Source organism: Brachyhypopomus gauderio, chromosome 3 (genome assembly GCF_052324685.1).
Source record: "Brachyhypopomus gauderio isolate BG-103 chromosome 3, BGAUD_0.2, whole genome shotgun sequence".
In the NCBI taxonomy this organism is placed as follows: Eukaryota; Metazoa; Chordata; class Actinopteri; order Gymnotiformes; family Hypopomidae; genus Brachyhypopomus; species Brachyhypopomus gauderio.
Window position 1 is genome coordinate 9,303,844 of NC_135213.1, and position 10,923 is coordinate 9,314,766.

At 42.1% G+C, this 10,923-nt stretch overlaps 1 protein-coding gene across 2 annotated transcripts in view; it reads right to left on the reverse strand.

Moving 5' to 3' along the window:
• The window catches only part of LOC143510226 (ras-related protein Rab-37), a 48,046-nt gene that overhangs the window by 1,923 nt on the left and 35,200 nt on the right, over positions 1-10,923 (reverse strand). Inside the window, exons 1-8 of one of the 2 annotated variants that reach the window (XM_076999353.1) lie at positions 5,872-6,425; positions 3,251-3,361; positions 2,616-2,657; positions 2,202-2,268; positions 1,917-1,969; positions 1,722-1,787; positions 1,587-1,643; positions 389-465 (exon numbers count right to left, since the gene is read on the reverse strand). In XM_076999353.1, the coding sequence (XP_076855468.1) occupies positions 389-465; positions 1,587-1,643; positions 1,722-1,787; positions 1,917-1,969; positions 2,202-2,268; positions 2,616-2,657; positions 3,251-3,361; positions 5,872-5,943 (545 nt within the window). In that variant the 5' untranslated portion in view covers positions 5,944-6,425. Of the gene's footprint in view, positions 1-388; positions 466-1,586; positions 1,644-1,721; positions 1,788-1,916; positions 1,970-2,201; positions 2,269-2,615; positions 2,658-3,250; positions 3,362-5,871; positions 6,426-10,923 lie in introns of those variants that run through there. The other variant, XM_076999354.1, reaches the window with a different exon arrangement.

Here is a 10,923-nt window from a genome sequence, read left to right on the forward strand (position 1 = left end):
GAGAGGATGAACAGATACGGGTTGGAATGCATCAGGATTTTGTCAATGCCATTTAAATTGTAGTTTTCGGTATCTTTAGAAATTATTTTTAAAGGGTTTAGTAGTTTTTCCCAACCATTCAGAGCTAAAATTGGTGGTGTGGAATTACTGTTCATGACATTACACAGCCAGTATTATTCTCCACCCAAAGACCAAAAAATTTCCCCCATGAAAATAAGGTGAACACCAAGAGCCTTCCCGAAGAAGTGCACTGTAAACCTCTACGTGATGTTAGCACTTCAGAAATACTTTGGACTTTGATGTTGTTTCTGATTGGCTGGTACAGGTTCTTTCATGTAGAAGTAAAAACAACCCCAGAAATGACATCAGGACAGAAGGTGTGACTCACTTGGCCACGGTCATGAAGGCTAAATCCACATTGATGCCAGTCTTAGCACTGGTCTCCATGAATATGACACCATACTCCTATAAACAAGTAAAAAAATGATATTGTCCTAGTTTCATTTTACTAGTTCGCAATGTAACATAAGAACAAGATATTAAAATTTTTACTGTCAAAAAGGACCATGCAGAAGAACCCCACAGACTGTAAATACATAACGAGGTTAGGAGTGTAACATACCCTAGCCAGGCTGTAAATACATACTGAGGTTAGGAGTGTAATGTACCCTAGCCAGACTGTAAATACATTCTGAGGTTAGGAGTGTAACGTACCCTAGCCAGACTGTAAATACATACAGACGTTAGGAGTTTAACGTACCTTAGCCAGACTGTAAATACATACTGGCATTAGGAGTGTAACATACCCTAGCCAGACTGTAAATACATACTGACATTAGAAGTGTAACGTACCTTAGCCAGAATGTAAATAAAATCTGAGGGTAGGAGTGTAACGTACCCTAGCCATACTGTAAATACATACTGGCGTTAGGAGTGTAACGTACCTTAGCCAGACTGTAAATACATACTGACGTTAGGAGTGTAACGTACCCTAGCCAGACTGTAAATACATTCTGAGGTTAGGAGTATAACGTACCCTAGCCAGACTGTAAATACATACTGACGTTAGGAGTGTAACGTACCCTAGCCAGACTGTAAATACATTCTGAGGTTAGAAGTGTAACATACCCTAGCCAGACTGTAAATACATTCTGAGGTTAGGAGTATAACGTACCCTAGCCAGACTGTAAATACATACTGACGTTAGGAATGTAACATACCCTAGCCAGACTGTAAATACATTCTGAGGTTAGGAGTGTAACGTACCCTAGCCAGACTGTAAATACATACTGACGTTAGGAATGTAACATACCCTTGCCAGACTGTAAATACATACTGGCGTTAGGAGTGTAACGTACCCTAGCCAGACTGTAAATACATACAGACGTTAGGAGTTTAACGTACCCTAGCCAGACTGTAAATACATACTGGCATTAGGAGTGTAACGTACCCTAGCCAGACTAAATACATACAGACGTTAGGAGTGTAACATACCCTAGCTAGACTGTAAATACATTCTGAGGTTAGGAGTGTAACGTACCCTAGCCAGACTGTAAATACATACTGACGTTAGGAGTGTAACGTACCCTAGCTAGACGTTCTCCATCCTCACGTTTAATCACTCTGCCATTCATCATATCAGCCTACAAAAGAAAAGAAGAAGTTTTTACACTTCTTGTGTGTTTGTGACTTATGAGCATCTTAGCAGAAGGTTCTCTCACCTTGTTGCCAAGCAACATAATGACCACATCGCTTTGCGCATACTCATGGATCTCTGTAAGCCACGCCTAGAAAAAGTCATTCAGCCAATCAGTGCCTGTGAAATGCCTTCTTGCCCAGGGGGTTTCTTACTGCTACTCAATAAGTTTGTATAGATAGAAATGTGTGTTCTCATCATAAAAACACTATGTGCTTACCCTGATGTTGTCAAATGAGGACTTGCTAGTGATGTCATACAGCAACAAGAGAGCTTCATGTGGAATAGAAAACAGGTGTAAAGTAAGTGTTTATGCAGTGAGTGATTATGTAGTCAGCTTGCATGTTAAAGAGTGATAAAAGAAAAGGAAGGAATTGAAAGAGGCAGATGGAGATAAAGAGAGACATACTGAGAGAGTGAACTTAAGAGAGGGAGAGAAGGAAAGAGAGATGTAAAGACAGAGAGGGAGAAGCAGGATGGGGGAGGATTAAGGGCAGCCTCTCACCGTGAGCGTCCCTGTAATAAGCGTGGGTGACGCTGCGGAACCTCTCCTGACCCGCCGTATCCCAGATCTGAGGCAGAGGGATGACATGCTCGAGTTACCCAATCAGCACCCAGGCTGTGCCCCTAGCCACGCCTCCAGCCCTGCAGCCACACCCTTTCTTTCCTTCTCCTTGGCCCCCTGTCCCTCTCATGCTTTTGGTTTAGTGCAGCTGTGTACAGTCATACACAAATGGCTGACCAAGGTTCTTATATGGGTGAGTATTTAAAAGGGCCCGCAGACAATGTGTACAGATGAATGAGTGAATCAATACAGGAGCCATTAACTAATGAATGAACTGCAAAGGGACACTTCATAAATATCACATTGATCTACACCATGAAAGAGATAAGCCATTCCTAAACCGTATGGACCCACCTGTAATTTAACCTTCACGTCCCCCACAGTGACAACTTTATTCTGATGAGAGGAAAGAGGAAAGAAAAAAACACAAAGTGACAAAAATGTTAATGACACAGTTGCTCAGTTGCTGCCATAGTTACATCCATAGTTCAGACTGGTTAAGATATCCCATATCAAACATCCATGGCTTCATTCGCTCTCCATAGCATAGAGTCTGATTCTGAACCTTTGCTGCGCCGAGTCTGATCCTGTGCCGAGTCTGATCCAACACTAAGCCTCATCCTGTGTTGAGTCTGAGTCTGATTTGACCGTGAAGCTCCTGGACCTCTACCAGCAATCGTCACTGTCAGATGGTCTCTATGGCAACAGGTTCTGCATCTGCCAACAGCTCATGCTGAGGAGAAGTTCTCTGTTGCACCTAAATTTGCTTTATTTCCTTCAGTAATTACCAGTGGGGTGAATGAAAGGTACTTATGTTTGTGCAGTGTGAGTGTGAAACAGTGTGCGAGACTGGTCAAGACAGAACTCCAATGTGAAAAATTCATACAGATTCAACAAAATTTTACAAACAATAAAACTGAAGCTCATACTCCCAAATGTGAGAATATGGAACTGTGAGATGGTGGTGTTAGTTAGGGAGTGAGAATCACCGTGAAGCCGATGCCCACTGTAGCAGAGAAAGAGCCGGGAATGAACTTCCCCTGATCAAACTGCACCAGAAGAGAAGTCTTCCCCACACCACTGTCTCCCACAAGGATAGTCTGCAGAAATGGAGCAGGCAGAAAGAAACAGAGAGAGGGAGAGAGAGAGAGAGAGAGAGATGGAGAGGGACACAGAGAGAGAACGTTCAATTTGGAAACACAAATATGCAATATCTAAAAACACATTTACAGTATTCATCATGTCCAAGTCCCAGCATTACTAAATCCTACACATGTTTTTTATCAGCAATTTGGTTTGAATTCAATGTTTTTGTCCAGGCAGGCATACCCTGGTGTCCTCTGATCATCTTTGATTTAGATCAGGGGTACTCAACTAAATTTTTCCGCGGTCCAATTTTAGCAGATAGCTGTGACCTGAGGTCCGGGGCGGCGGGGTTGGCGAACGTAAGTTGTTGAGCGGGGGTGGCAAACGTAACACTCGTGACGGAGTGTTTTTTCAATAGCCCTGAAATAAATGCTCCGGTTTAAAATGAATTCTCCCGTCATAAATTATTAATATGTTTTTTTTGTCCGTATTCAGTTAATCAGGACTGCGTTCGGGTCCGGACAGGACTGCGTTCGGGTCCGGATCCGGACCGCGGTCCGCCAGTTGAGTACGTCTGATTTAGATTGATTGATCACCAGCATTGTATGTTTTGGTTGTGTCTGATCACGGTATGTTCTGGTTGTGTCTAATTACCAGAATTTTGTGTTCTGCTTGTGTCTAATCACCAGCATTTATTGTTGTGGTTTGATTTATGTTGTGTTCACTTGTCCTCCTCTACCAGTGCCCCTCCAATCACCTTCTGCAATAAACACAATGCTTCTTAAATGTGTTAAACTGCTCGCAGTTAACTGTGGTATGGATTACAGCTCCATTTCACCTACTCCTCACTAGGCAACTAAATGAATCTGTACTCCAAAAAGACTCCACACTTCATATGCCCAGCACACACTTAAGATGTTCCACAGCCTTCAAGCTCTAACTCTGGGGTTATGATTAGGGTTATGTCAGCACACAGTTAAGACTATATATGTTCCACGGCCTTCAAGCTCTAACTCTAGGGTTAGGATTAGGGTTATGTCAGCACACAGTTAAGACTATATATGTTCCACGGCCTTCAGCCTCTGACTCCACTTGGATTAGCACTGATGTACATGCAGTATGGAAGTGCCAGGTCACCTAGCACCCGGCCACTATGATGAGCCAGCTGGAAGGGGGAGGATGCGGTTGCCTTGACAATGAGTTCCAGGCAAACGTGATCTACCCTTCCCCCTCCTCCTTATGACAGGGAGTAATTAGGTGGAATCAACACAGATGCTCTGGAATTTGTTGTGGAAAAACAAATGAATTTTATATGTATATTTTTTTGTGACTGAAATATCACTGATGATATGATATACATGCATACAAGACAAATGTTTATGTATGAATGATGAAGAGAAATCTGCAATTAGTGAGGTTGTCTAATGCAGTGATTTCCAGTACACTATAGAGCCTTGAAGAAACCAGATTACACAACCAAAGATAATACACAATAAACGAAATCAGCCCAAATAAGTAAAACCACATGTACAGCAGGTGCATCGTATCAAAACCATACCTGTTAATGAAAGTATGGGTCCAGTGAATTAGGCTGCTTTCTTAAGACCATTTAATATAATAAAATGCATCATGGGCCAGTTAAAGTTCAATATTAAACATTCTCCCCACATTTTTACATTATAATAGTACACAACCACAGAGGTCAACATATTCTACAGCACATAGCAGCTCAGCTTGTTTTTGAACACCCCAGAAGCACAGACAAAATCACAGTAAAAGGGAACCAGCACTGGTCACTTGACCTGCTGTTACAGGTTTTGCAGCACTGTACACCCCGCAAAACTCTGTGAGCACAGCATTATTTAGATAGATAATTATTCAAAGCAGATAGATCAATATGTTATGCCTGCTTGATTCTTTGAAACCTTCAAGTGGTTAAATCATTGATTTCTTGAGTGTATTGATCCTTCCGGAGCGTGAGGGGGTCTGTGGCTACAGTGCATCCCGAGGCCTCCATCCTCCACTGGTCTTAGTGAATCGGACACGAACAGAAAATGCTGCATTTAACAAGCAGGCGTAATGAATGTTCACGCATGGAGAGGCAGGAAGAGAGGAAACCCAGACCACGGAAAACGCATGAGGACAAGATGGTGTCTACTGGGTGGTACAACCCTGATCAAATGAGAATGGACCTTATTGTTGCAGAAATGCTACAAATGACTTTCTTCTTTTAAAAAAAAAACAATGGCCAGGTTTATCCATAAAAGCCGACCAGGTTTTTATAGTGTTCAATACATTATAAAAAAAACTAGCAGACGGTATTGTTTAATTTCTTAGTTCATAATATCGGAATGTTGTCTCGCAGTATTTTTTTTATTCAGGACAACCATCAGGACCACACGGCTTGTAGGTTAGGTAAATAACCTTATTAAAAGAACCGTTTCACCTGTATAGCTTTCCGAAAAGCCTAGTATAGCCTATATAGCAAACTCGGATCGTTGAGTACCGCAAAATTTAGAAATACCTTGTGCGTTAAATTCTCATTGTACACTCCGTACACCGCGTTGCTCTGTGAGTCCTCCGCCTCCGAGTCCATCGCTGATCATTAGAAGTCCCCCCGGCGCGAGCGGCGCGGGGCGCGTCTCTTCTCGCGTGCGTCACTTTTGTCGTTGCAGTCCCCACAATTCAGTCGTGTAGTCGTGACAAAACGTTCATGATATAATAATGTATTCTTATAAGTAAAATAAATCTAAATACATTTAAGAGGCGTAAGTAATAATAAAAAATATCTGATATACAGAATTAATTCAGTCGAATTACTGACCATGCACCTGCTTATGTTTGAAACAAAAACTGAAAAGCACACGATCACCTGTTGTTAAGATCATACACGTGTTATTTTCTCCAGTAACCACTAGATGGCGATATAGTTATTTATGAGGTGTCTGACAGTAAATGTAATTTATTGTAATTTTAATATACCGTGTTTAATATACCGGTAAAACAAATTAGAGTAGTACGCAGAAGCAAGGCTGGTTTTCTCTACAGCATATGAATAACATCGGTCTGCTTAACTACAACAATTTCTTTTCCGTCAATGTTCATATATTTAACTAAAAAAGGTACAATCGAGAAACAATAACATTTTAAATATATTTCTCCCGCTGCTCGAATACAACACACGTGAAGTAGGATATCATACGTCAGGGCATGAAAATCCCTTAATACGGGATAGTCCTGCCTGGAGCAGACGCTCATGTAGTGTACTGCATTCCAACTAAACATATAATACAATGTGATGCAGTAACACCACGGCACATTTAGTTATCAACAGGCTATATCGTTCCCCGCACCAGAAGACCGTATATCAGGGACGAGTCCTTTCGTCACGGCCGCGCGAGCTGCTGAAAGGCTATGACGCCTCGGACAGTCTCCCCCCCCGGATATGACGTTGTTCACATACTTTCCTGGCTCATTTGCTGCGCGCGGACTGCCTCAGAGAAAATCTGGAGGCAATTTGGAGATCCAGCGAATACGGAGCCCGTAAGGTGACATCATGTAAAAAATAAAATAACGCGTGCGAACGCCTTACTAACGCGTGGCCACGACTTACTAACGCGTGCGAACGAGATATTTAAGGCATGGGAACGAGATAATTAACGCGTGGGAACGAGATCATTAAGGCGTGGGAACGAGATACTAATGTCGCCTTTCACGCGCGGCAACAAAGTTAATTTTTTCACAGCAAAACAAGTAGATCCCAGGGTTGTTCGTGAACTGACTGCCAAGGAGGGGATGTACACTAACTGACTGCCCAAGGAAGATAAACCTGGCTTTATATAAAGTAATACTTAATTATCTCGTTCGCACGCGTTAATTATCTCGTTCGCACGCGTTAGTAAGGCGTTCGCACGCGTTAGTAAGTCGTGGCCACGCGTTAGTAAGGCGTTCGCACGCGTTAGTAAATCGTGGCCACGCGTTAGTAAGTCGTTCGCACGCGTTAGTAAGTCGTGGCCACGCGTTAGTAAGGCGTGGCCACGCGTTATTATTTTTTTACATGATATCACCTTACGGGCTCCGTAAGCGAAAGAAAAAGTCAAGAACAGATTATTTTAAAGAATAAAAGAACACTGGGTAACACTGATTTCCTCTCAGTGTACACTGCCATGTAGAAAGACTCTGGAGGCTCACCTGGTGGGCCCTTTTTAGTTGGATTTGTGCAGGATGGAAGATTCTCTTGACCTTATCAGCTCCTTCACAATAATGTAAATATATATGAAGCCTGTGTTGCCAGCTGACGTGTGCTGTGTGCTCCTGCTGCAGGAGTTTGTGTGACTTGGACCTTTCCCAAGTGGTGTCGTATTTCAGGTCCAAACATCAGGTTCAAGGTGGACTAGTTTAATCAACTCCACTTTGCATCTCATTAAAGGCCCTGGAAAGCAGTTCAGAACATGCAGATTCAACACACGTTCAAGCGTAAAAACAACAATATAACATAATTTTTAACAATATAACACAATTCTTCTATTTAAAAAAGCCCACATTTCAATACAAAACAGTCAGTTTTACAGAATGCAGCTGCATTCAGAGGACACTGTCTTCACTAGGGTCATGTTTATGTGACAGTGATTTTCAGGACCGGCTCTGGGAATCTAAAACACTCCTAATTTTTCACGCCTTCTCGAACACTGATGGCTAAATTGAAAGTGCTTAAGAAACCCCTCACAAACAGAACCGTGTGCTGCTGCAGAGATTGCATGAAACCAGCAGCTCATAGGTTCTCCTGGAGAGAAGGAATAATAAAAGGCCGTTTCAGATAGCCGGAAACAGGACCTGATAACAGACAGAAGGCTGGGGGTTGGCTGGTAAGTGATTTCTCTGGAATCCTGATATAAATAGTAAAGGCAGAGAAACAAAGCATTCAGACGACGGATCACGTCCAATAACTAAACTATTGCAGAAACACTTTGCTTGCACTGTTCTCTGGAAACTTTGTTTACTTTACTTCAGTTTTTATATATCCACTTATCTTACCTATACACTGCAGTTACACACACACACACATATTTAAATGTGTGTGTGTGTGTGTGTGTGTGTGTGTGTGTGTGTGTGTGTGTGTGTGTGTGTGTGTGTGTGTGTGTGTGTGTGTATGTATGTATATATATGTGTATACACACACACACACACACACACACACACACACTGGACATTTTACTAGGTACACCTGTCCATACAGCTGCTCATTAACGCAAATATCAAATATTGAATCAGCCCTAGGATCAGAATTTGGCATCAACAACATGAAAGCATGGATCCATCCTGCCTTGTATCAGTGGTTCAGGCTGGTGGTGGTGGTGCAATGGTGTGGGGATATTTTCCTGGAACACATATTTTGGGCCCATTAGTACCAATTGAGCATCGTGTCAACGCCACAGCCTACCTAAGTATTGTTGCTGACCATGTCCATCCCTTTATGACCACAGTGTACCCATCTTCTGATGGTTACTTCCAACAGGATAACGCACCATGTCATAAAACGTGAATCATCTCAGACTGATTTCTTGAACATGACAATGAGTTAATTTTACTCAAATGGCCTCCACAGTCACCAATCCAGATCTCAATCCAGTAGAGCACCTTTGGGATGTGGTGGAACGGGAGATTCACATCATGGGTGTGCAGCTGACAAATCTGCACCAACTGCGTGATGCTGCTTTCATGTGAATATGGACCAGACTCTCTGAAGAATGTTTCCAGTACCTTGTTGAATCTATGCCAAGAAGTATTAAGGCAGTTCTGAAGGCAAAAAGGGGGTCCAACCCGATACTAGCAAGGTGTACCTAATAAAGTGGCCCCTATGAGTGTGTGTTTGTGAGTATATATAGAAATATATATATGTAGCAACATAGTCTCAGTATATATCCTAGCCCAGCCTACCCTCTCTGTCATGTACTGTGAATGTCATTCCAGGCTTGGACATTGTGCTGCCTTTGTTAGGCTATAGTGATGTCAGTTGAACCATTGGCTGAAAAACAAGCTGAAAGGAGAGATTGTGAAGATGAAACAGAATGGACAACAGCCCAGGGACGCCCACATACCGACATTCCTCCATCTGCCTCATGCCGCTTTTGTTGTTTTCTAAGCAGAACAACAACATGTGGACGAAGGCGGTGATGTCAAAGGACATTAAGGGACCATTGCATAGGAAATAGATTGTCAAACTTAACTAGAATCAGTTTAACCTTTTGGTCAGTGAAGTGTGTACAGGCAGTTGTAGAATTCTTGGCTCACTAAGAATTGAACATAGAAAATACTGGAATGTCTTAACGGGCCAGGTTGGTTTCTCTTCACTTCACATGTCTGACACCATTACACTGACCGCTCTCCCTGGAGAATGGGAAAAGTTTGACGCAGTCTATCAGGTTCCAGATTTAACTACGACATCACACAGGTCTTGGGAACACGATCCCTCACTGTTTTGAATAATGGTAAAATGTGCCTGTAAGACAAATGTCCTGGCCTGCTTTTCCCGCAGCATGCTGTTCCATGATCCAAAAACCACAGGCTCCAGACAGGGCCTAGTGAAGGATTTCGGGCTGGGCGAACATGTCAAGCATGAGAGGTATCTCTTGGGATCTCGTGGTAAACCCGTAGACTTTACATTCAAGTGCAAAGATCCAGTAAAACCTGTTTGTTAAGTGCTTGCAACATGTGACTTAGGTTCATTGCATACATAACAACGATTCATTCCTGAAGGGTTTCAGGAAGTATCCAGTAGTCCTCTCTGAAAGGGAGTTTTACAACAACAAAAAAGTCTATTTGCATCATTTGGTTTAGTTATCTGAATTCATTGTTCCAGCTCTCCAAACTAATTCTTCTGTGGCATTTCAGAGTCTGTTGAACAGCATACAGCCTTCCAGGTAGGCTTAGCTGTACTGGACTGCTACTGAGGCAGTTTTGGATACAAATTCTTACCTTGAGTCATATGTCTGACATCTGTCTGAAATCCCCTCTTGCATTGATGTCAGGTGGTTTTCTTAAACATATTGTATTGACATACAGTAAGAGAAACACATTAGAATGGCTCTCAGTATTAGCTCTAACGTCAAACATCTGAATATGATCTTAACATGATCTTAATACTAGTGATCTAATATGAGCCTAACATGATCTTTATGTCAATGTTTCTGGAGAACTGCTGGCTAATCTTTTCACCTGTGGTTTGGAGACCATATTTGTTTGTTCCTGAATAAACGGTCATGAGCTGTGACCTGCCTAAGCATGAAACCACAATCACATTATAAACCTGTCTCCAAAGTCACTATCTGAGCACCACAGTAGATCTAAAGGTGGCTTCTGATTCATTCAACCCTCCCCCAAAATCCCTCAGGTCAAGGAAACTGGGACAAGGCCCCAGATTCACTGTTTTTATAACAAACTCTAAAGTGAAACGTTAGAGTATATTAATTAAATATTAATTACAAATAATAAAACTGTGGACACAATACATTCTGCTATTTGTGATTTTGTTAGAACTAATTATAGATGTATAATGCAAGTCATTTCTGTAGGGAGA